This window comes from Pituophis catenifer, unplaced genomic scaffold (genome assembly GCF_029215685.1).
Source record: "Pituophis catenifer annectens isolate HBS135680 unplaced genomic scaffold, rPitCat1.0.hap2 SCAF_2, whole genome shotgun sequence".
NCBI lineage: Eukaryota > Metazoa > Chordata > Lepidosauria > Squamata > Colubridae > Pituophis > Pituophis catenifer.
In genome coordinates, this window is record NW_027256882.1 from 174,724,997 (window position 1) to 174,750,085 (window position 25,089).

Here is a 25,089-nt window from a genome sequence, read left to right on the forward strand (position 1 = left end):
AACCAACAAAAAGTGAAGATTTAGAAATAATCAGTTAAAGGATATGTCTAAAAATCCCTCCCTGCAATACAAAAAGGTTGACCATGGATTATATGCTGGCAGGTTATTTTGGAAATTGCTCAAGGATACGAAGTTTGAAAAGATGAAGTTACCTAGACAGAGCAGGAATTGTCACAAAAGTCAAAGGAAGTGAAGCAGAAACATTAAAAAAGAAGATAGTCAGGAAGCATCAAGCTCAACAATTTAATACCTTAGAAAAAGACAATGCAGTGCTGATCTGGCAGCTGAGGGGCAGGAGACAAGAGAATACTTGAAAGCCTCACTATACAACAATGAAACAAAAGATCCCAATTGAAATATCTGGGACAACTTGTCTTGGGAGATGGTGAAAACTCTTTTCTTCTGAGTCTAGATTACGGGTGTCAAACTCGCAGCGTCATATTGACATCACGCGACGTATCACAACGTTTTCCCCCTTCACTGGGGTGGGGGTAGCCTGCATGTGAGGCATCTAGCCTGCGGGCCTCCAGTTTGACACCCCTGGTCTAGATAGTCATTTCAGGGGTCTTGTATTACAGGTTCTGCACTGAGCAAGAAACTGGATTAAATGATCTCTGAAGTCTTTTTTTACCTATACAGGAACTTACACATTTCTAGAGTTTCCACTCAAAAGTACCGTAGTTTGAAGATGATCAAGAGACTATCCTTTTCTACTGAATTTGTAATGCCAACAAGGTTTGTTATGAAAGCCAAGACTGCTCACAGAGCTACCTCATTTCGAAGAAAGACGAGTTTTACATTGGCTTTAAATCTACCACACTTGAGCCAAAAATAAATGGCCGAGTTCTTCGAAACAGCTGATGCAGCAGGCTCACAGAAGTGTGGAGCTGGCAAACAGTCCTCATATAGAAGGCGTGATTGAATCATATAGGATATTTCATATTAGCAATCTAAGATCACTCAATAACTGAAGAAAACACCCTTTACTTACAGACACACCTTTTTTTTTTCTTCAAATATAATGCAACACCTCTCTTGGCAAACTGTTGGAATTCTTTCAAAGCAGGTAACATTTTTACCTCAAGGGCATGTTATGAAAAAGAAATCAATATAAACATACAAAGAAAATCAGAACGGTACTGCTGTACCCATTCCCATGCTAGCCCAATCCATTTTCCTCACCATTCTTCCATCCGTTTCTCTAATTCTGGGAGCAGGAACTGCTGGTGGAAGCAGTAGATGGAACATATGTTGGAAAAAATGCCCATTACCACATCAGCTGGGAAAGAGTTTCGGCAGCGTGCTTCCTCCATCAGACGGGCACAGAAGACCTATGAAACAGGGCACACTTATTACCATCGTCTCTTTTGGCGACTTTCTGTATAAGCAATGATTGGCAGAGAACTACCCAAACCCTACCTCACACTTTATCTTCTAAATATCTATTATATAAACCTTCTTATCAGCGCATAAGATGGAATCTATTATCTGATGGAGACAGAAAGGTACATCCCACAGTTCTGGCAGTATCTAACCATCCTGCTAATTTCCTCAACTGGCATGACTTGCAGAAATGTTGCTATGCTTGCCTCAAGTTTCCATTTAAAAACTGCACATGCTCTAGTAGTTTTGGCTACTAGACATCACTCTTATTACCTGGTCCAGTAGGTACAGGCGAGACACGTATGCCTTTTCTGTTTGGAGAAGCTCATTGGCAATTCGGAAGACTTTTTGTGAAACTGTCATCTGTTGAGAGAGAGAAAAAAGATCAACTGAAACTGAAAGCCACTTGGCTGTGGGAAAAATTCTTATTTTTTATTTTTTTTGTAAATCAGGATGTACTATGAATACCAACCCCAGGATTTTGTCTGTTTCTCTGCAGCAGCTATTTCTCTGCCCCTTGCATTCAAGCAGAATTCCAATGATTACAAATGAACAATGGTTGTACAAAAATATGCTGTACTCATCCTTTTATTCATTTCTCACTGTCACCAAAATGGATTATACACACTTTTATATTCTGTGAGTGAATATAAACCAATAGCAGGCAATCTCTTGGGGCCAGGGATGCTGTGGGAATTGTGAGAGCAGGTTGTAAGCACACTTCTAAAAATGACTGCTGTGGGAGGACTTGCCTATTCCTAGAAAGGCTTCATATATCAGAAGACAAATTGGTGAGGTTGCACTTCACCATTCATTCTAACCACTATGCCCCACTCCCAGAATGTTCATTATTACCACAGTTTCCTTTATTTGGGGAAGGGGGACTTAAAAAAATGATGAAGCTGCAACAATCCATCACTTTTCCATTTCTGTTTCCTAAGAATACCTGTGGGATTTACATGAGGCCTGAAGTGTTGTTGCGCATAAAGATATTAGAGGAATTTTCAGCATGCCATTTAATTTGTTTTTGATTAAGAGAATATTTTTGAAAGAATTAAAGATGGGATAGGAAACATGATGAGGAACAGATGACGTTTTGTGGACCTGATGTGAGGGAAGGTAATGAGCCAGATTCCCAGGAGGGAGAGGGGATATTCCAGAGGAATAAAAGACAACTCCGTTCAGATAGTTTGTGTGATACGAAGAGGGGGAAGAAATCCCCTCCCTAATAGTTCCCAGAGTATATGTTTCAAAGAAGTAGTAGTTTGCTTCAGTTTGGCAAGATTGTGTATATAGTTGTAAAACATAGAAAACAAAAATCTGCTTGGAAGAATCGTTAGGTGTCTTTCCTAGTTTTTGGAGCCTGACATCTACTGGTGCCTTTAGGTACATTTTGGGCCATCTGAGTCTGCCCTTAAAAACTCAGCCTACATAATCAAGAAGTGACATAAACCAAAACATTCACTAGTCATGCCTACAACACGGAACAGAGGTTTGCTATTTCTTTAACATGTGTCTTTCCATCTCCATTATATTATTTTTTTACTAACGCCTAATACCAAAGCATAATCAAAAATAAAGAATATCATATTAAGCTTGACAGAAAAATACAGGCTCAGGGAGAAGCAATGGAGAAAAGGCTATCATAGTAAACCTGGGATAGGAATCCTAGCCCTTTACCTCATCAGAATCCTGCTTCTCGGTCTGTGGAGGGGGAAGGTCAGAGAGCAGCTCAGCCTCATCCCCACTGCCATCATCCATGTCACTGTCCCCCTCAGAATCACGAGTCGAGCTGCGCTTGATGATGGTTGGAGGTGCCAGAGGTCCAGCACCCTCCCCTGTACCTTCCTCAGGCCCAAAGCAAATCTCCTCACTGTTAGACGGTGAACTGATGCTGTCGATGCCGCTGTCCCGGTTTGCCAGTTTCCCACCATCATGAGGCGGCAAGCAGACAGCATTTCCGACAGCTGCTTGCCCTCCTTCCAAGGCCAGGAGGTCCAGGAGCTTGTGAGACAGTTCTGCCGATTCCAATGAAGCTGGACGATCTAGCGAGGGTTCCATAGAATTTATCTCTAGGGCTTGGAGGTCTGGGCTGGGACACGGCGATGGAGTGTGTTCAGATGTCAGGATTATAGGTTCCCTAAAAGGAACACAGCAACCCAATTAGGAAAACCAAGGTTAGTGAGGAGGAAATGAAGAACAGATGCTGGATTAAGTAGGCAAGATTTGCTAGGGTTCCACCTCTCCTAGAAAAGTAAGTAGAATCTTCTAGTAAGTTCATGCCCAATGCTACAGGTAGTCCTTGAGTTATAACCATAGTTGAACTCAAAACTTAAGTGAGTTTTGCCCCATTTTACAAACTTTCTTGCCACAGTTGTTAAGTGAATCACTGCAGTTGTTAAATTACACGGTTGTTAAGTGAATTTGGCTTGCCCCATTGACTTTGCTCGTCAGAAGGGGATCACGTGACCCCAGGACACTGCAACTGTCATAAATATGAATCATTTGCCAAGCGGCTGAGTTTTGATCATCTGACCGTGGGGATGCTGCAACGGTCGTAAGTGTGAAAAAGGGTCATAAGTCACTTTATTCAGTGCCCTTACAACTTTGAATTGTCACTAAATGAATAGTTGTAAGTCAAGGACTACCTGTAGTAATAGCATTGGTCTAAAAATAGAATACTTATTTGCACACATGATTAGGCCAACTATTCATCTACCTTTTAAAAAAATCTTCTGACACAGACAACAGCCAAAAACCTAACATGTATGGCACCATTGTATCATCCATAACAATCCAACCTAAATAAGATTATCATCCTCCAGATCTTTCTTACATAAACTCAGGACACCGCAAATGTGTTAGAATGCAGTGTGTGTTACCTTCAAGCTGCTACCTCCCATACACCCTAAATTATCTCAGCACGAATCTGGTTCTTTGCATGATGCCAAGGACAGCGGAATCTGCTCACACAATCCACCATCATAAAATAGTTGGTAGATGAATAAAAAAAAAAAAAATAGAAAGCCACATGAGAGAAGTATTTGAATACAGAGATGTCAAATCTATTCAAGACTGGGAAGAGCTCAGAAGTTTAAAATATTTTTCTGAATTGTATCACGTGTAAAACCTCCAAGGCTGCATGAAAGCGCAAGTGCCTTCAACATGGGTATTATATCTAACCAATCATGAGTAAAATTAATCCTTATTTTTCTCTGTCATTTAACAAAGGCCTTTGTGCTAGTTATCATTTCAATATATCCCAAGTCAATAGAAATCTCCCATTAATTAATGATGCCAAGCAATACTATTTTACATCTTCAAGAGTACAAATCATGCTTCCTCTACAATTAGGTGCGTGTGTGTGTGTGTGTGTGTGTGTGTGTGTGTGTGTGTACCCTCCAACTCAGCTACAGGAGGAGAAACAGGGTCTCACATGCTAGTCAAGCTCGTACCTTTCAAACTTCTCAATGAGGCAGGAGACGGCAGACGAGGAGCCCACTCCATCTTTTGGCAGAGGGCTGCGGCCCAGGCGGGGGTCGGCTGGGAGGGGTCGTGATGGAGGTGGGGGGATCGATTCAGGAAACCGTGGGGGCTGGCTATTCTGCAGATAAGCTGGTTTGGGAGGAACTGGAAAAGGAAGTGAGATTGTTCTTTTAAAACAGACTCAATGCATTTTACTAACAGAAGCAACCAATAGAAGGACTACTTCCGTAAGTTGGCATTTTTATCATCTGATCCACGCTGCCCATCCCACCCCAGCACTGAAATTTCTAACTCCCCTATTCCAGAACAAAGAGCCTGGACTCTGGACTCCATTATATTGAAAAGGACCAGCATGTACCCCAAGTTAGACTTTAGCCTAAGCAGCTTTTTATGTCAATGCTGGTTGGAAAAGCATTGTATTAATTTGATAACTGCCCAATCCTCTAGAAGGATATGCCAATTGTTTCAAGCCAAGGGCTCCAATTGGGATGCCAGGGATTGCATTCCAAAAAGAAAGTCCAGGAGGAAGAAATGGGATGGAATCAGAGTAAACATTCAATTTGATCTAAATTAATTTATGTATAATTTTAACTAAAATAAATTTATTCAATGCAACTATGAAAATTTGTCCTATTCTATCTTGTAATTAATTTTCCCTTTGGTCATGTTAAAGTTACTCTTTAGCCGAAACCCTTAGGACATCCTGCAGGCCTAGGCAAAGCCTAGATTGTACTCTGGGCTCTAGAGTCTGTGACTAGAAAGGCACCAACAGCCAGCTTTCTTCTCCAGCAGCATTGACGGCAAATTCCATAAGACACATCTTAATCTTGGGCTTGAGGAGGAAGTAGGGAAACCATCTCAACCCCAATATGTTTTGGATGCATTTGATCTCAGCTCCCATAATTCAAAGGTAGCATGCCAAAGGCAACAGACTTCTGGGAACCGTTTGGGGAAGCCCCGTTTATACCTTGTGGTTTTGGTCCTGGGGGACGTTTGAGTGGTCGGAGTTTGGCAATTTCCTCTTCGTTGTGGTCAGGTCCTGGATCCGAGATGAGTCGTTGGGGGGCTTCTGGTGAGCGATGTTCAGGACTGGGTTCTGAAGAGAGGCTTTTGACCAGGAGTCGGTGGGGCTGAACGGGACCTGGAAAGGAAATAGAATTGAGAGACAGTTTATCCAAACCAATTCTCGTGCAGTCTGTTCTTATACATTCGAAGAGGAAAAACCTGGAATAAAGTCAAAATAACTGGGGGGGGGGGGAAGTATAGAAGTAAAATTCTCTAGATGGTTAACTTTCTAAATTGAAAAGCACAATAATGACTTTATAGCATTAGTTTGCACAACTGAAATATCAGTTGATCATAAAGACTGATATGATGGGTCTCTTGAGATTTCCCAGCTCAACTATATCATGGAATTAGCCAGCAATTACCATACTTCTCACAGAAACACTGCAAATAATTTAGAGACAAATATAAATCACAAGGCACCAGAATCAAACAAGGGGAAAAAAAAACCCAAAAGTACAACTTTTAAAAAAAAACTGTTTAAAAGCAAAATGCATCAAGAAAAAGTAGGATCCTTAAAAGGCAAAACAATTTAATAAACCCTATTCAGAACTACATCAATGTAAAGTTAAAAAAGATACCTTATTTTGACCAGAAAGTCTTTGCTCTCCAGAAAAATTCCAAGAAAGTTGAGGACTGGGAAAACTCCCAAGGGAAATGGTTCACAAACCATACCATTTCCTAAACACAAAGCACAAGTACCTTTCAAATCCCTGCTAAATACATTGAATTACAGCACCCCATTCATCAAGGGTGTGCCAGCTTTGGAGGGGCTTTAATAGTATTTCATCCCAGGATTCTCAGAGCACTACTTCCCCTTTTGTTAAATATCAACAATCTGAGTTAAACTAGAGGGTAACAAGTAACCAGTGCAGGCAATGTCCCATCGCACTAACCCTCTGGCCATGAGTCACACAGAACATTTCTCACTCCACCCAGTTCAGAAGCTGATTGGGGTGGCGAAACAAACACAGAAGTAGGCAGACTATCGCCCAGGATGAAGCTACTGGGTGACAATTGGGTTGAACTGCATGTTACAATCTCCAGCTCGCAAGATGTTGATTTCTTCTTAGCTACACTTCACTGCTCATTCTTAGGAGTCCTGATTATATTTGCACTTTTTAATAAGTAGGAGTATGTGGAGAGCTTTGGGCACTGTGGGTGACAAGAAGGAAGAAGAAATTTAACTTTCTAGCTAATTTCACACCACATGCTAAGCTGTTACTCACTCACTACGGTTTGAGCATATTGCAAATGACCCCAACTGCTTTACAATCTGCAACGTCTACATTCACATAAAATATTAATCCCAAAGAAAACAGATTATGGCTTGAAGGGATGCATGAACTCTGCCCATCCCTCTTCCACAGAAAAAGTTGTTCTGAAACTATTATGTCCCCTGTGAAGTAAAAATGAATTAAGGCCAATGGGAGTGCCTCACACAATTCAAAGAAAAGCTTCTATGAGACATTTTTTCTTGGGCCTAACAGAGAAAAGATCTAATTTCTCTATCATGTTAACTCATGATTTAATATTGAATAACTGATAACGGTTTGATATGATCAACATATTAAACAAAAGCAAATCATGTTATGAGTTAACCTGTGTCTGTGAATGCAGACAAAGGGTTAGATCTTCCTACTCCCTATAAATATAATGCCTAAAATTTTCCCTACCTATCAGATAAAAAGCTGCAGTCTGCTTTAAGTTAACTTCAGCTCCTGCTGATTTCACAGACATATCCATATTGCTTTCTTGGGAAAAGTAGGGAAGCTATTTGCTACTACCTTCCCCTAGGATTTTTAATATTTTATTTTGCTTCCCAGTCTAAACCATCACCATGATACTTCCGGTCTGCTTTGAACCTGCTTAGCTTCTCAAATTTTCATTAGTATCACAACAAACTTTCAAGTTTAATCACTTTCTGGTTACCACCTTTAAAGTGCTCCATGGCTTAGGACCTGGTTATTTACGGGACCGCCTACTACCATCAATAGCCTCCCACCGACCAGTACGCTCCCACAGAGAGGGGCTCCTCCAGGTGCCGTCGGCCAAACAATGTCGGCTGTCGGCCCCTAGGGGGAGAGCCTTCTCTGTGGGGGCACCGACGATCTGGAACAAGCTCCCCCCAGAGATATGGAGGATCCCGGATCTGCGCACCTTCCGCCGCGAGCTGAAGACTCTTTTATTTCATCAAGCTGGCCTCGCCTAAATCTTCTCCCTTTTAAGTGCAAATTTTAAATTTTAATGTGTTTTAAAATATGGATATTTTAAATTATGGGTATTAATTCAACCAAATTTATTTAATTCATTTTATTCGATTTTAAATCTTTATGTATGTGTATGTGTTTTATTTCGTGGCTGTTCACCGCCCTGAGTCCTCCAGGAGTAGGGCAGTATAGAAATTCAATAAAACTAAACTAAACTAAACTAAACTAAACTTTAAACTTTAAGTTTAAATCACCGCTCCACAGCGCTATACAGCACTCTGTAATCCTAACACACAACAGTTGATTTTTTAAACACTAAAACAACCAAATAATTTCAATATATTTTAGATTACATATTTTTCAACAAGAAATAGTATTTCAGAAATGACTTTATTATTACATTTTTTTAATGCCTTTGAGGCTTTGTCAACTCATGCCTGGACTGGTCTCTGGCAAGATTTTGAAAGTGGTTTGCCATTATCTCTTTCCTAGGACTGAGAGAAAGTGGCTGGCACAAGGTCGCTACTAGTTTCTGGCTTGGTGCTTTAACTGTGGTATCAACTTGGTTCTCTTTATATACCATAGAAAAAAACCTGAGTAAATGCTTATGTTGCTGGAAATGTAATGAAACTAATGCTTTATTTAAATACATGTTTCTATGATATCCAACAATGGTTCCATCTAGGGTAGAAATTATTACATGCATTAAGTCAACTTTTAAGATTTAGTATTTTCAGATATTCATATTTTTGGGAAGTTTATTCCTATTGCATGGAAATTGACATCTGGACAAAGAAAGTAGATTTTCTGTAGTTTACTTACAGCTAAATGATTTAATGTTCAGCATTGGAAAGACAAACATGTGGCTCCAATTAATCAGTGGTCTGCAGAATTGACGTCACCAGCAATTTATGTATCAATAACTTATCAATGTAGATTATCCACTAACCATTAGAATTATGGTTTCCATTCACTGAAATGTGTAATTAACAACTTTATATATGCATGTAAGTATATGCTTCGGATGATGATTTTTTTTTTACTTTTCTTTTCTTTTATCATTTTGTGTCTTTTTTTCCTTTGTTTTCTGTAGTCAGTTAATAAAAGAATGAAGGGGGGGGAAATTCAAAGCTGAAAATGAAGACTGCCTGTTTTCATTGTTTTATCATGTTTTGTAAGAAAGCAAACAGTATATACTTTCCTAAGATAAACATAGGAAAATATGAAGCACCGTGGAATGAAATTCCAGGAAGAAAAAAAAAAACCCCTCTGCCGCCCTCAACCTGGCAGGAAAAAGAAAAGAGTGGGCGGGTATATATAGACTATCTAAAGATGTCTGGGCCAAATAAGTGTTATGGGACCTGTAAAACTATCTCTCTGTGCTGCAAGGATTTCTGAATCCCAGGTAATTAACAAAAAATAATGGCAAACAATTTCTCACCTTTGCACTCCAGTTAAGAAACGTTAAGGTAATTCAGAGCAGATTTTGGGGTGGAAGGACCATGGTTTACATTCATCTTCGATATACAAAACAAAGTACTTTCCTCATTTTTAAAGGTGTTTTGCACTGGGGCTAGGTTGGTTGGTGGATCTTGACGTTCTAGTCAAAAAGAACTGTTAAACTCACAGGCATGGAATTTGGCTAAAGGGAAAGATTCCCCTCATGCATATGTGCTAGTCGTTCCCAACTCGAGGACGGTGCTCATCTCCATTTCAAAGCCGAAGAGCCAGCGCTGTCCAAAGATGTCTCCGTGGTCACGTGGCCGGCATGACTAAACGCCAAAGGCGCATGGAACGCTGTTACCTTCCCACCAAAGGTGGTCCCTATTTTTTCTACTTGCATTTTTTTATGTGCTTTCGAACTGCTACGTTGGCAGAAGCTGGGACAAGTAACGGGACAAGTAACGGAGATTCGAACCGCTGAACTGCCCTTTCAATCGACAAGCTCAGCATCTCAGTCACTGAGCCACCGCATCCCGCTATGGAATTTAGCTACTTTAACATAAAAAGGTCCACATGAATTCCTGTCCAGTGATTCTTAGAAGCAACAAAACAATTACCTTCTAGAGATGTGCATGGCTTTGGATCGAAAGCTGAAAAGCTGTTTCAAAACAGACCTGCTGCCCCAGTCAGTACCTCTTTAACTCAAAATGCCTATTTTCCTGTAAGTTTGAAAAAGGCTCTTTTAACTCTAGAAGTGTAGAGTTTGCACACCTCTGCCGGCTCTGCAGAACCTCTTTGGCTTGCTGCATATCCTTATTGTCTAGGTGTCAGAAAGACTGGGTAGGCTTTCTGTCTCCAGGCTAAGGTGCAACTCAAAAGTAAAAAAATTAAAATGGCATTCAACTCCTACGCACACTGGTGAACAAGTTTACATGACAGCACACATTGCTCAGCTTTTGTCCATTTAAACAAAACACAGTGCTCAATATAGATGCACATCCTAGTGTATTAAGATGTAGTTTTATTTTCCACACCTGCTATTAATTTAGTGAGTGAAACAGTGATATCTAAGGCCTCCCATTCACTAAGCAACATGGGGGGGGAAGGGCTTGCAAAAGGATTTGTGGGGAAGACAGACTCCCTATAAACTAGCTGTGGGTTCTCACGCCATCTCAGCCCATAAGAACAGCCTGGTCCCTCTAAAAGTCAGCAAGATTAGGGCTATATCAATCTCAAAAGTGATGCTGTTCCAATGCTGACTCTGTAAACCGCTTAGGGAGCGCTGTAAAGCACTGTGAAACGGTAGATAAGTCTAACTGCTATTGCTATTGCTATCCTGAAAATAACCAGATCTGCACCAAGTAAAACCTTGGAGGGTTTTGCATATGGTATAGATGACCAGCAGCACCTTGATTTGTACCGGTAGCCAATGCAACTCACTCTATAGAAGTGTCACATGGGCATATCAAAGTGCACTAACCACCTGGTTTTTGTGCCCGCCACAAGAACCCCCTCCACCCCTGACTAAATGAATGGTATTTCCCACTACTCTGAGGTGGGAAACTTACGAAAACCCATGAAAAACCTTTTTTTAAAAAAAGTATTTCCCCAAAGAAAAACAGAGAAAAGAACAATCCTAACTGTGCACATACAGTACATAATATATCTTACTTACCTTTGTTAACCTTCTACTGTACAATTCTTCCACCCATCATCAAAATTAAGTATGATCTCTGGCTACTGAAAGACTGCTTACCCTTGTTTCATAGTATGAAACGATAATTGGATTAAGAGCACACCCTATCTATTAATCCATATACAATGTGCACAACCCCAAATAGTGAGCTTGGCACAACGTGATAATCCAAAAAGAAACCAATCCTATAGTTTAATTCAATTTGTGAGCCTACCTACAGTTTGAGACTACTTGAGCCAGAGGCTGATTTGGAGTCAGTCCTATAAATTTGGCCAATTTTTGCTAGCAAGAACATTTCCAACACAATTTGAACTGAATCATCCTCATCAGTGAAGTCTTAAGAGTTTCAATCAAGCCACTGCAGGGGCATGACTGGATCCTAAAAAATGAGGAATGCGAAACCGAAAACATGCTCAAAAATATATGGAGGAAAGACTTCTCATAATTTCATTTGTCTCTTAAAGACCACCCCAGAGACTAAGGGAAGGTATTCTAGTCCAGGGGTCTCCATCCTCGGCAACTTTAAGACTTGTGGACTTCAACTCCCAGAGTTCCTCAGCCAGCAAGGCTGAGGAATTCTGGGAGTTGAAGTCGACAAGTCTTAAAGTTGCCAAGGTTGGAGACCCCTATTCTAGTCCACACCCCTGTAACTCAATAAGACCAACAACTACTATACTAGCTCAAGCAAGCCTCAAAGGACCTCTAAGTCCACTTTGGAAAGCTCCCAGTTTAGAGAAGGAGAAACAGTCCTCAGCAGTCACTTATCAGCCTTTCCCAGCCAGCCACCTTTGGAGCAAGAAATGCTGGAACTTCTTAGAATGCTTCCAGACAATCAGTTCCTACTGCTTTCTATCAAAGGTCATTGATAGAAGAAATTCTTCACTGATTTTGTGTGTGTGTGAGAGAGAGATAAAAAAGAGAAAAGGGGGAAAACATGGAGGCTGCAAATAGTAGACAAGATCAACTTGATGTTTTTTTCCAAGAACTTTATGTAAAACAAGGGAACTGTACAATAAAAGCTTCCTCTGAAAAATCCTTCATTTCTTAAAAATGAAAGCTTCATTTATTCTTAAAGAGAAGCAATCCATATAAAGGGCATGTAATGTATACAGATATTTGCTATTCTGTTAAATAAATGTGTACATAACTTAACAGCATCAAGCCTAGCCCAGACAACTGCTCTATTGTATTCTTTGAAAATTAGCATATAGGATACCATGAACTCTTTTATTCGCATAGACTACACTACCATGAGAAACAAAAATGAAGGTTAATGCAAAAATCTTGCAGATACCAGCAGTTACAAATACTGAGTCAAAGCAGAAAACTATCACATCCAAATCTTGCAAAACAATTAAACGGAACCATTCCAAAGGGTTAAAAATATACATCAACCCATTTTATAAATGTTCAGAAAATAATGATTAATAGAATAGAAAAGAATAGAATTTTTATTGGCCAAGTGTGATTGGACACACAAGGAATTTGACTTGGTGCATATGCTGTACATAAAATAAAAGATATGTTAATCAAGAATCATAAGGTACAACACTTAATGATAGTCATAGGTTACAAATAAGCAATCAGGAAACAATATCAATATAAATTGTAAGGATACCAGCAACAAGGTTACAGCCATACAGTTATAAGTGGGAGGAGATGGGTGATGGGGAAGATGAGAAGATTAATAGTAGTGCAGACTTAGTAAATAGTTTGACAAGTGTTGAGGGAATTATTTGTTTAGCAGTGATGGCATTCGGGAAAAAACTGTCTTGCCTCTTACAGCTGGCATGAGCAACTATTTTCTTGTGGCAATATATTAAATATATGTGCATGTTTGTGTGTATGTGTGAACATGTGTGCATATATCATAACCAGCAATGTTATGATATTACTGGGGTGCCTCAGACTGAAAAGCATGGAGGATTTTCAAGGAAAAAAGAGATGCCTTAAGACTTACAGATTTCAAGATTCCCAATTTGCTTGTAACCTGGAACAAGGAAAATTAGTCTGGGTTTTTTTGGTGGTGTTTGCAAACAGAGATGAAACAGGTAGGGAGATTTATGATGGCCCCTTAAAGCCATGATTCCTCTATAGGCCAAAACAGACGGCCGGGACGGCAAAAAAAACAACCCTAATGGTGGTTATATATTGTCCAAGTGTTGCCTTATTCCTAATATTAACTTTATCAAGCCCATCAGCCACAATAACCAAGAGGGGAGGCAGATCTTAACAGGGATAAGGAATTTGCCAAGTGATTTAAAAGAAGCTAATGGAGTGCAGCAGTAATAGATGTGGCCCAGGACTACAAAGGTGGTACCCCAATTCCCTACACAGTCGCCCAAGCCACAAAATAATATTGGATCCAAAATCATTCTCAGCCTAACCTCCTTCTCGGCATCCTTGTAGGGATAAAATGGGAACTAGACAGACTTACTCCTGTTTCTTGAAGGCAGGATAACAAATTCTGCTCTATAAAATCTTTGCAGTCTTCCCCAGGACTGCTAGATCTGTCATTTTTAATGAGGCCTGAAATTATATTAACCATATGTAGTTCATTTATTTTAATTATGGCTACATATAAATCAAAACCATTGCCATTCAAAAGCTGTACAGGTCGCCCTTGAGTTACAACCATTCATTTAGTGAGTGTTCAAAGTTATAATTTGAAAGTTATATATAAAGTTATATATAAAGTTATACAAAGTTATAAACTGAAAAAAGTGACTTATGACCGTTTTTCACACTTACAATTGTTGCCACAACCCCGTGGTCATATGATCGTAATTTGGATGCTTAGCAACTGGCTCACATTTATGACATTTGCAGTGTCCTGAGGTCATGTGATCACCCTTTGCAACCTTCTGACAAGCAAAGTCAACGGGAAAGCCAGATTCACTTAACAACTGCAATGATTTACTTAACAACTATGGCAAGAAAGGTCATAAAATGCGGGAAAATTCACTTAAGAACTGTCTTGCTTGGCAATGGAACTTTTGGGCTCAATCTCTATCTGCCCAGATACACAAAATAGATTAGGAAACCAGACAAACAGTCCAAAATGATGTATACAAGTGTGGTTTCCTTATGTCTTTTACTACTGAAGACACATTCAGGCAATTAGGAAGCCATGTACCAGGATATTACTATGCATGTAGCTTTAACAGTACCATCTGAAAAGCAGATTAAATTCATTTATGAAGAACTAGTGTTGTCAATCATGATAGCTGCATTAAATTTTCTAGTTCAGTGGCAGCAGTACATTTTTGAATAGCAATTCTTGTGGATAACAATGGAGAATTCTGCGGGAAAATAGCAGAATGTGAAGGTTGGTTTTTGCTTCTAGTCTTTGCAGAGATTTTTTCTGGTTTTACAGGCTGAATACTGCCAGAAATAGAAAACGGGACTACATTAAGATTTCTTCTCACCCTAGAAAAGAAGATTGTTTGAAGCAAGAGAAGATCCTAGTTCCCTTGGCAGCTGCTGAACAAAGGTAACACCCCCCCCCCCTCTGCCCTTGGACAGTAAAAAAGATTTACACTTTTAGGGCAAAGGAGAGATAGGCTACCTAGAACAATGCCACATGTCAGAGGAAGTCAGAAGAGCCTCAATGTCATTGTATTGTTTTCTTTTATGTAGACCATCTTGGGGATCTGAGATGGATATCAAATAAGCAAACAAACATTGCCATTAGATACACATTGCTATTAGAAAGGGAGATACAAAGAAGATTTGACAAGGTTTGCAAATATGTACTTTAAAGATTTTTTTAAAAATGTAAGGAGGTGAACAAGTATTGCTTAATCAAAAGGACAAAGCAGAGATGTAAAGCAAATCAAGCCACCTCGGTGACTTCCAAGATTACGATAAAAGTAGTGACCTGGTACAGACAGGAAAGGGATACTGCATTTATGGGGGTAGCTCAATGAAACTATTCAGCCAGGATGCAACAGCTGCAAACGGGGCAAATTCCATGCCAGAGATTACAAGAAAATACTTGGGCTCAAACTACCTTCATTGGATTCTTTTATACTAATGAGTAGCCAACACTTGGAAAATTGTGCACAATTTTAAAGCTGCACTCAAACACCACAGGTCTTTCCTTGGGAAGAAAGCTTAAAGCCTACTAGTTTAAGCAAAGAGAGAAATGGATAGGACATGATAAGAGGTATTTAAATATATGCATGATGTGGGGAAAAAAGGTGGTGATAATAGAAGTTTTTCTCATAGGATTAAAACATAATATCGAACAGTGAGGGTGCAAGACAAAGAACGATCTACTTGTGCAGTTCAACTCTAGACTTTACTGCCACATGACTAAGTGGTGAACAATGTGGTCTACTCTGACTTCTCAGGAACTGAGGATGAAGTGCCTCATTACATTGCCAGCCTTAGGAGTCAATGGGCAATCAATCATCTGAGGGTGACCAGGCCTGCAGGTAAAGGTAAACTCATCACCACGCATAGTATGAGTAGACTCAGATCCTGGCATGGTGCCTAGCCTGAAACTGTGTAAGCAGCTTCAGAAAACAGAAGCAAAGGCAATCACCTAGCCTCCTCAAAAAGTGGCATAAGGTGGAAAGCACCACTTCCACAGTGTAGCACCTGAAGCCATCCTCAGTCTCTCTCAAATACAGACAGACAGACAGACAGACAGACAGACAGACAGGCAGGAGGCAGACAGGTGTAGAATACACAGGAAGCACTTAGTAGGCTGTCTTCATGCCAAGCCAAGGAAGCTCAATGGATCTGCCCTTTGTCAAAATGACGAAGAATTGGAAGTCGTCAAGAGGAAATTGGTAAGAAAAAGCCTAAAATGATGCTGTTGCCTATTTGTTTTTGCCATGTCTATCACGTAGGCTGTTCCTAATTTTTTTGGAAACAATACAGTTTTTGGTTTTTATAATACTTATTAATATTGATTTTTACATTTTATATCTGTGGGTTTTTTACATTGTTGCCTTTATCTCATTGTTGTGCACAGTTCAGAGTTGCTTTTGGTAAAATGGGCAATATAGTAAAAGCTATATGAGTTTGATAAACATTTGTACCCAAAAAAGTTCATGAAGCCTTTTTAAAGCCCAGACCATTTCTTTCATTCACTCTTTTGCCTTAAATGATCCACTGCTGAGAATCAGACAGTATATGATACACAAACCCTAATCCTATAATCCCAGTTAGCAAATATGTATTTTTGCTGGTAAAACCAGGTAAAGCAACTTTGTTAAGTTGTTTTATGGATTTTCCCCAGTATCTGCTCGGAAAACATCTGTTTGCAATTAGACGAAGTGCATCATGGCTTTGTATTAGAAAATTGTCACCCTTACTTCCTCTTTTTAACACAATAGAACAAAAAATAAATATTCTGACAGCTGCGTTGGGGGGTGTCAAAATCTGTAAGATGGCACATAAAGGAAGTCCTCGATATACGACCACAATTGAGCCCCAAATTTCTGTTGTTAAGTGAGACATTTGTTAAGTGAGTTTTGCCCCCTTTTACAACCTTTTTTGCTTCAGTTATTAAGTGAATCACTGCAGTTGATAAGTTAGCAACCTGGTTGTCAAGTGAATCTGACTTCCCCATCGACTTTGCTTGTCAGAAAGTTGCAAAATAGCAATAGCAATAACACTTAATATACTGCTTCATAATATACAGCCCTCTCTAAGCGGTTTACAGAGTCAGCCTATTGTCCCCAACAGTCTGGGTCCTCATTTTACTGACCTTGGAAGGATGGAAGCCTGAATCAACCTTGAGCTGGTGAGAATCAAACTACCAAACTGCTGGCAGCAGGCAGTCAGCAGAATTAGCCTGCAGTACTGCATTCTAACCACCTCATTCTAACCACTGCGCCACCATGGCTCATGATCATCACATCACATCTTGAGACACAGCAACAGTCATAAATATGAACCAGTTGCCAAGCATATGAATTTTGATCACATGATCGATCATGGGGTGCTGCAAAGGCTATAACTGTGAAAAACAGTCACAAGTCACTTTTTTCAAACTTTGAAATGTCACTAAACTGTTGTAAGTCGAGGACCACCTGTACATCATTGAAACCAAAGCCCCATCCCTTTCATAAATGCAACAACATTATGCCTATATAGAAAAGGGCATCCATCAGTAGCAAAACTGCACCAGCTTGCATATTTTGACATACACCCCTGTAGATTCTCTACAAGGACCGGAGCCTGAGAACGGAGAATGCCCATTATGGTCATAAGTCCGTGATTGTGCTAAACTGGCTCATCACATGACCAACCTGATTTCATTACTTTTTGTGGTAGTCGTTAAGCAAATATGGTGGTTGTAAAATGAATGCCATGGTCATTAAGCAAAACAATTGTTTTCCAGGGGTATTTTTGCCAAAAACCAGAAACAAATGACAATTTTCATCAGAAATGCCCAGAATGCAGTCATATGACTGGAGGGGACCAGCAGCTAGAAGTTTGGAACCAGGTCTAAGTATCTTTTGGAGGTCAAAGTATCTGTTGCAACCAGTCATAAGTCAAGGACTACCTGTATCTTTGGTCCTTATATCAAGCATTAATAAATTATTTCTTCTAAATTATTTTAACATCTTAACAATCATAGCAAAATATGGACTAATTGAAGCAAATTTAAAAGACTGTTCCATAACTACCACCCCCCCCCTGAAAAAGTTTTATTTTACTTGTTAGCTGGCTTAGCAATTTAGGGAAGAAATGGACTCTATTTGGTGAATAAGGAAGGAGGGGCACTTTAGTTCTTCACTCTTTTCAAATTCACTAAGACTTTTGACAAGATCCTGCACAAGGCCCCTCATATTCAAATAGGGCAGAACTGATACAGACCACGATTGGCTCAAAACTGCAAATTAAAGAACCATTATGAATGGAGTTCATGGCTCCAGAGTAATTTAACAGTTTTTAAATAGAATGAGTGGTATTTATATTATCACATTGATGACACAACCTTGGGAAACAGGATTCAAATTGGTACTAGTACTGGCAGTGACATGAAAAGCAGCATGGCAATCTGAGCCAGCTACACAGCATGCACCATTTAAAGACAGTTCTCTGATCTAGAACAACTTTCTTAGATGCCAGAGAATGAACTTTGGTTGTTCAAGCCAAAATGAAAAACTTGCTCTCTTATATTAAAAAAAAAATCAAGTGGTTCCCAATATAGTGATGGGCTTCAGAGTTTCTCCTAAGTCATGGCCCAGTCTGTTAAATAAACCTCAACTGGCTAGATTAATCCTGCAAACATAGTTCAGCCCTCCTGCTACTGAAGATCTGCCATTAGTACATTATGAATTTCCCACATTGTTACTCAATCACATCACTACTCGGGCCCATTTTTCTCCATTTGTTTTTCTCAGCCCTTTGAAGCTATTTTTGCTGAATTGCCCGCCCCTCCCTTTTCACCCAACCAAAGTCTCCTATTTTGCAGCTTACTTGAATGGTACAGCTGCTTTTGATTCTAACTTGCTACCTCTAGTTCTTGCCAAATAAAGCATTATAATGAAGAAGAAGACGAATCTAAACAGGTAAAAAGAAATAGGCAATAGGATTTTTTTATAAAGAGGAACTATTGGATTACAAAGAAACAAAATATTCACTAGCAATTCTGCAAAACTGCAAATAGGATACACATTTACAGTGGTAGAAGCTAACTACTGAAGATCCGTTCTCCCCCTTTTTTTTAAACATTGCAAATGTGCCAGGAGGTTAAGCTATTAACTGTTAAATGAAAAATACTTAAGCTTCTTCCAACATAAACAAATAAGTTTTGATATACTGTAATTTTACAACCATTAACACTTTTATCCAGACCAGGTGACTAGGGAATTCTGGGAAATGAAGGCCACATGCCTTAAAAGTTGCTGAGTTTGAGAAACACCGTTATCAGCAGATATCTTCAGTCTTCTGGTAAAACATTAAATAGATACAACACCCTTCCCCCATCCAAACTCAGCCTCTCAGGAAGACATTAGGTTTAAACTCTCTCTGATTGCTTGTTGTGCCCAGAGAGTTTCCTAATAGGAAGGGTGGGCATTCAAAGAAGTAATTCTTCCTGGTTTCCTGCAGAAGCACAATCAAGGAAAAATGTATACAGTAATTTGATTCCATTGACGGTAAAAATGGACCCTCAGAAATTTTTCCTGTCTAGAAGGGGATAATTTAAACCAGGATACAGAACTTGACATTCTGCAGGAATGACTCAATTTAAAAAGAACATATCTTAGGCAATCAAACGGATCTGTAGCTGACAGACACCATTCCTGTATTTCAAACCATCGAAAGAAGAGAGTAGAAATGTCATTCGGAGATAATGGATCAGCAGCACAAACTTCCTAGATAAAATAATACAAAGCCATTTCTGTCCATGAATTCTACAGACAGCTGCTTATATTGTACAACATCAGTCATTGCCATGTATGGTAACTGGTTACCAAACAAAGCTTCTGTTTATGCAGCAAAGCTCCTATAGCGAACAAAATGGAATTGGCACTAACACATATACATTTTGGATGGATTAGGCCTCAACTGAGTCATACCATCGGGTTTTACTTTGGAAAAAAATCAGAGCAGACAATATCAACAAAGATAATAAAATGGTACAAATACAAGACTTATAAGGACAGGAACTGGGAGCAAAGGCTAAGCAAACTGAAGGCAAGCAGTAGATAAATGGCGATAACAGCCCACAATTAACTTTAAGGCTCTACCAGAAAAAAGAAAAACACATCCACCCCAAAACCAAAAGCATTTTCCATTAATATGGAGAGAAGGAAGTAGGCCTAGATTTCTTTTTCAACCCAAAGATGTAGTTAGCTATTGAGAAAAATCTTCACTGCCTCAGCAGACACAGGCCACGAATAAAAGCATATTGGGCAAAGCTGAAACACTTCTAAGAAGAGGACAAACATTAGAACATCAGGCCAATGGACTGGACTGGACTGAAGGCAGCTTTCCCACTGAGGCCCCTCAGCTCTCTTGAACTACCACTTGGGCAAAGAACTTGGGAACTTGCAGACTGCATACATATCGAAGGCACATGAAGTGTCACAGGGTAGAAGCCAAAAAGTAGGAATAGGAAATTACAATTGAAGGCTGGCAAAAAACATAAATGCCTAAAGAGGTAGTTTATGAGAGGTAGTGTATAATGTCATTATTTAAACAGGGAGATTAGAGCTGGAGAAATATTTTGACTAGGTAAGCTTCTATTGTTGTAAGTAATAAATGGCACTCCCTTTTTCTAAATTTTTATGATCTATATTCTATAACAATTTAGAAAGATCTATATTTCCACAGGGGTATCCCTTCTAGTGTAGGCAAATGATGCTATCATATCAGCCATCATTTTATATTTTGCTGCGCCCTCTAAACTCCAATTTTGAATCTTAGGGACTCTATTAAAATTATGAGAGCTACTTCTCAAGTTGACCAAAAGGAAGACGGTTTTCAAAATGGAGAGAGGACATATGGTCCACCTTTACAAATGAGGCAAGCTACCAACTTGTTATATCAAAAAAGCAAGAGAAGATGGACGAGAGTTTTGTTGTCCCTAAAGGCCTGAATAGAGATGCCTCATTTAAAAGGGAATATTTGCTGGAATCCTTAATTCTTCTAAAATATTATCAATCAAAGTTATTATTCATCAAAGCTCTTAAACGTTCTGCTCCTTGGATTAACTACAGGTAGTCCTCGACTTGCGACCATAATTGAGCCCAAAATTTCTCTTGCTAAGTGAGAAATTTGTTAGGTGAGTTTTGGCCCATTTTATGACCTTTCTCGCCACAGTTGTTAAGTGAATCACTGCAGCTGATAAACTAGTAATACGGTTGTTAAGTGAATCTGGTTTCCCCATTGACTTTATTTGTCAGAAGGTTCCAAAAGGGGATCACATGACCCCATGGCATTGCAACCATCATAAATATGAGTCAGTTGCCAAACATCTGAATTTTGATCGCATGACCATGGGGATACTGTAATGGTTGTTAAGTGTGAAAAATGGTCATAAGTCACTTTTTTCAATGATGTTGTAACTTCAAACGGTCACTAAATAAGTCGAGGACATCCTGTACTCCCAGACCAGGCTGCAAAGACAGAATTTGACAAATATAAGCTATACAGTATATTTATTAGATCTGGAATCTTGAAGTCTGCTCCTATCTGACTGAGTCAATCACAAGGCATTTAAACAAAGCCCCAAAACTGAACTTTGGCTCCATCAAGGAAATGTCATTTAGGTACAACCAGAATTTTTTTTTACCCCAGGCTGAGCAGAATAGGGTACCTAGGAGAAGATGCTGATGGAGTTGCATTAGGTAGATATACACGTTGCACAGAATATGTTTTACATATGGAAACATATGACTAGTTTTTTCCCTAACTTCTTGTATAAGGATTATCCTTTATATTATTCAGGTTCAGGGGTGGGTTCTAAATTTTTTTACTACTGGTTCTATGGACCGGGCTTATTTTGTGAGCATGGTTTGATGGTCATGTGACAAACAATTCTTTAGGATTTAACAGAGGTACTGGTCTACCAGGCTTTTAACTGCTTGCAGAGCTGTACTGGTCTACCCATTTGTCCTTGGAGCATACCGGTCTACCCATTTGTTTTTGGAGCGTACCAGTCTTCCCATTTATTTTTGGAGTGCACTGGTCTACCACCACACTGCCTTTTACCGCTGATCAGCTGTAGGGCGGCTCTTTGAAGCACCGCAGAAAGAGTTTAAACAGTTTTTTGCTGCTCTGCCACCACCGAGAGCATTGGAAACCGCTTTCAGGCAGCTTGGCCTCAATTGCCAATCTACCACCACCGAGTGGTTTACGAGGAGCGGATCGGTTCTAGCCAATCAGTTGGGAGGCTTCTTGGCTTCTCAATTTAAAGCTAAGGTGTCTTGTTTTTTTCCTCTTCTTTGGCAAGTGAGCCCTGATTTTTTCCTTCTAGCCAATCAGCTGGGAATCAGGAAGCAGCAAATAGACTGGGGGCGGGGCCAGGCAGAGGTGGTATTTACCGGTTCTCCGAACTACTCAAAATTTCCACTACCGGTTCGCAAGAACGGGGGAGAACCAGTAGCAACCCACCACTGTTCAGGTTGTCTTGTATGAACAGCAGAGGCTAACTAAACCAATTTCGTTGTATACATGATGTACAGTGACAATAAAGGCTTTTGACTTTGACTTGACTTAGATCAAAACTGTAGCACCATCTTTTGCGATGGTGACATGTATTTATTTGTTATAGCCTGAAACTATTCTAGTGCATTACATTATTGGTAGTACAGGGGTTTAAGGCACCCTGTTATTAAGCTTATTAAGACCAGCTGCCTGCAATTACTGCAGGGTTCGAATCTCGCCAAGGCTCAAGGTTGACTCAGCCTTCCATCCTTTCTAAGGTAGGTGAAATGAGGACCCAGTTTGTGGGGGCAATAAGCTGACTTTGTATAAATATACAAAAGGATGAAGGCTATTGCTGAGCACATTGTAAGCCGCCCTGAGTCTTCGGAGAAGGGCGGCATATAAATCGAATTAAAAAAAAAAAAAAAAAAAAAAGACAGGCAGAAATCAATCCCTCCCACCCCAAACAGAATGGTATCAATCTCATTTACAGGTAGTCCTCGACTTACAACAGTACACTTAGTGATCATTAAAAGTTACCACAGCCCTGAAAAAAGTAACTTATGACCATTTTCACAGTTACGATCTTTGAAGCATCCTCATGATCATATGATCAAAATTCAGATGCTTGGCAACTGGTTCACACTTATGACGGTTGCAGCATTCCAGGGTCATGTGAACACCTCTTCTGACCTTCCGACAAACAAAGTCAATGGGGAAGCCAGATTCACTTGATAACCAGGTTACTAACTTATCAACTGCAGTGATTTACTTAACAACAGTGGCAAGAAAGGTTGTAAAATGGGACATAACTCACTTAACAAATGTTTCACTCAACAACAGAAATTTTGGACTCAATTGTGTTTGTTAAATTGAGGGTTTTCTGTACACTGCCTGAATGGGAGAAACAAGCCAAGGAATCTGGATCTTGATTTCACTCTAAATAGGGATGGTATTTAATGCACACTGGATTTATCTTCTAATAGCTTCATTAGCTTTTCCACAATACCTCTACTTACCGGAGCTTGTGTCCTTGGAAGTCTTTTCATGCCAGCTTCTAGTCTAGAGAAGCCTGATAATTTTGAGCCAATTTTTTTTTTTTTAAAAAAAAGGACAGTTCATTATTTCCTTCCTCCCAACAAACTCATATTATATATCTGTGCTCAGCACGATTTCCACATTGGTAGACTCTAGGTCTGAAGCAATTGAAAAATGCTGCTGCATTGCTGTAGCATTCAAACCCATCTGGAGGACATCAAGTTGGTGCACACTGATTTGAAGGATTTAAGGAGCTAGAGAGGCTGCACGCAGAGCTAACTACAGATGTCTGTTAGCACCAGTTGGAGCAGCCCTTGAACATGGAACTACTCAACACACACACACACACACACACACACACACACACATACCATCCCATGATTGTTATACCAACCCACTTACACATCTGCTTCGTAAAAGGAAAAATAACCACTTCAATATGCAGAAGGGGAACACGTTTCACATTGGACTGGTTTGGAAAATAAAAGATATTCCTAAGTGGTCCTTCCAGGAATATATGAGAAAGTAAGAGAAGCAGAGATGAAAATTCACAGAAATAACGCCACCTCAGCTACTGTACACTCCTGCAGGCCTCATCAGAAAGGGAGAATTGGACTTGGATCAAGTCCAAGCAGACTCTTCTAATTTGAGTTAATTAAAAAAAACACCCTTCAATTATTTTATATCTGGCTGTTCTGCCAAAGGATACAATTCACAGCATTATTAAAAGACAATCCAAACCAATAAAGCAAATCTAACAATTAAAAGTGCCAGAAAAAATTAGAAATGGAGTATAGATCGCCAAAGCTATTGTAGAAAGGCCTTCACAAAGTTTTGAGGGACATCTTAATGTCAACAATGGATGTGTTTCTGTCAGGTAAAACTGGAAAAGTACTGTATTTGAAAGGCTATGCCATCACTATAGAAAAGGCTAGACAAAACCATTTTCATTATTTTCACCTCATCGCTGACAATAAACATCTTCAAAAAAAATGTCTCGAAGAAAAGGGAATACAAATATCAAGTGGAGTCTTTCAAACCCCAACTCCCAAACTTTGTTAAGACTGTAAGAGTCAAAACAATACTTTAACTATGGACTGAAGCAAACTCATAACTAGATGAGATATTAAGCCCCAGTAAGAAGAGTGTTCAAACTAAATCCAAAATTAGCTACATTTAGAACAATACATTTCATTGAAATCTGATAGTAAAATAAATCAGATTTAATTTTTTCCTATTAATTTCAATGAGAATTCAAATTAAGTTTTTTTTTTTCTTGAATTCCAGATTTGATCCTTTAAATGTGGATAAATGAACTTTACCACCAGGGGGTTGCACACTGTTGTAATCTTCAAGGAACTCTTGTTCAAATTAATATTGTTTGTACTTTTAAAAAGTTTTGAATTTTAATTCCCAAGCAGCAAAAAGATCTAAAGTTTAGAATTATTAGATAAACAGACAGACCATTTGACAACTATTGTTCCCGAGTTAGTAAATCATGAATAACTTACATTACAATGAAAGCTAGATTCAAGAACAACGGTGAGAAATAATTCTCCTACTGTTTCCCATTACGGTCCATCCCCTCTGCACCCCATCTACAAATGCTCATCCACAGAGTAGGGAAACAGATCTAGTATAGCTGACTTT

General features: G+C 39.4%; 1 protein-coding gene across 1 annotated transcript in view; it reads right to left on the minus strand.

Moving 5' to 3' along the window:
- Window positions 1-25,089, minus strand: part of FGD1 (FYVE, RhoGEF and PH domain containing 1) — a 53,662-nt gene that overhangs the window by 15,573 nt on the left and 13,000 nt on the right. Inside the window, exons 2-6 of the mRNA XM_070935143.1 lie at window positions 5,837-6,010; window positions 4,839-5,013; window positions 3,064-3,523; window positions 1,657-1,746; window positions 1,183-1,331 (exon numbers count right to left, since the gene is read on the minus strand). Of these exons, the coding sequence (XP_070791244.1) occupies window positions 1,183-1,331; window positions 1,657-1,746; window positions 3,064-3,523; window positions 4,839-5,013; window positions 5,837-6,010 (1,048 nt within the window). The remainder of the gene's footprint in view (window positions 1-1,182; window positions 1,332-1,656; window positions 1,747-3,063; window positions 3,524-4,838; window positions 5,014-5,836; window positions 6,011-25,089) is intronic.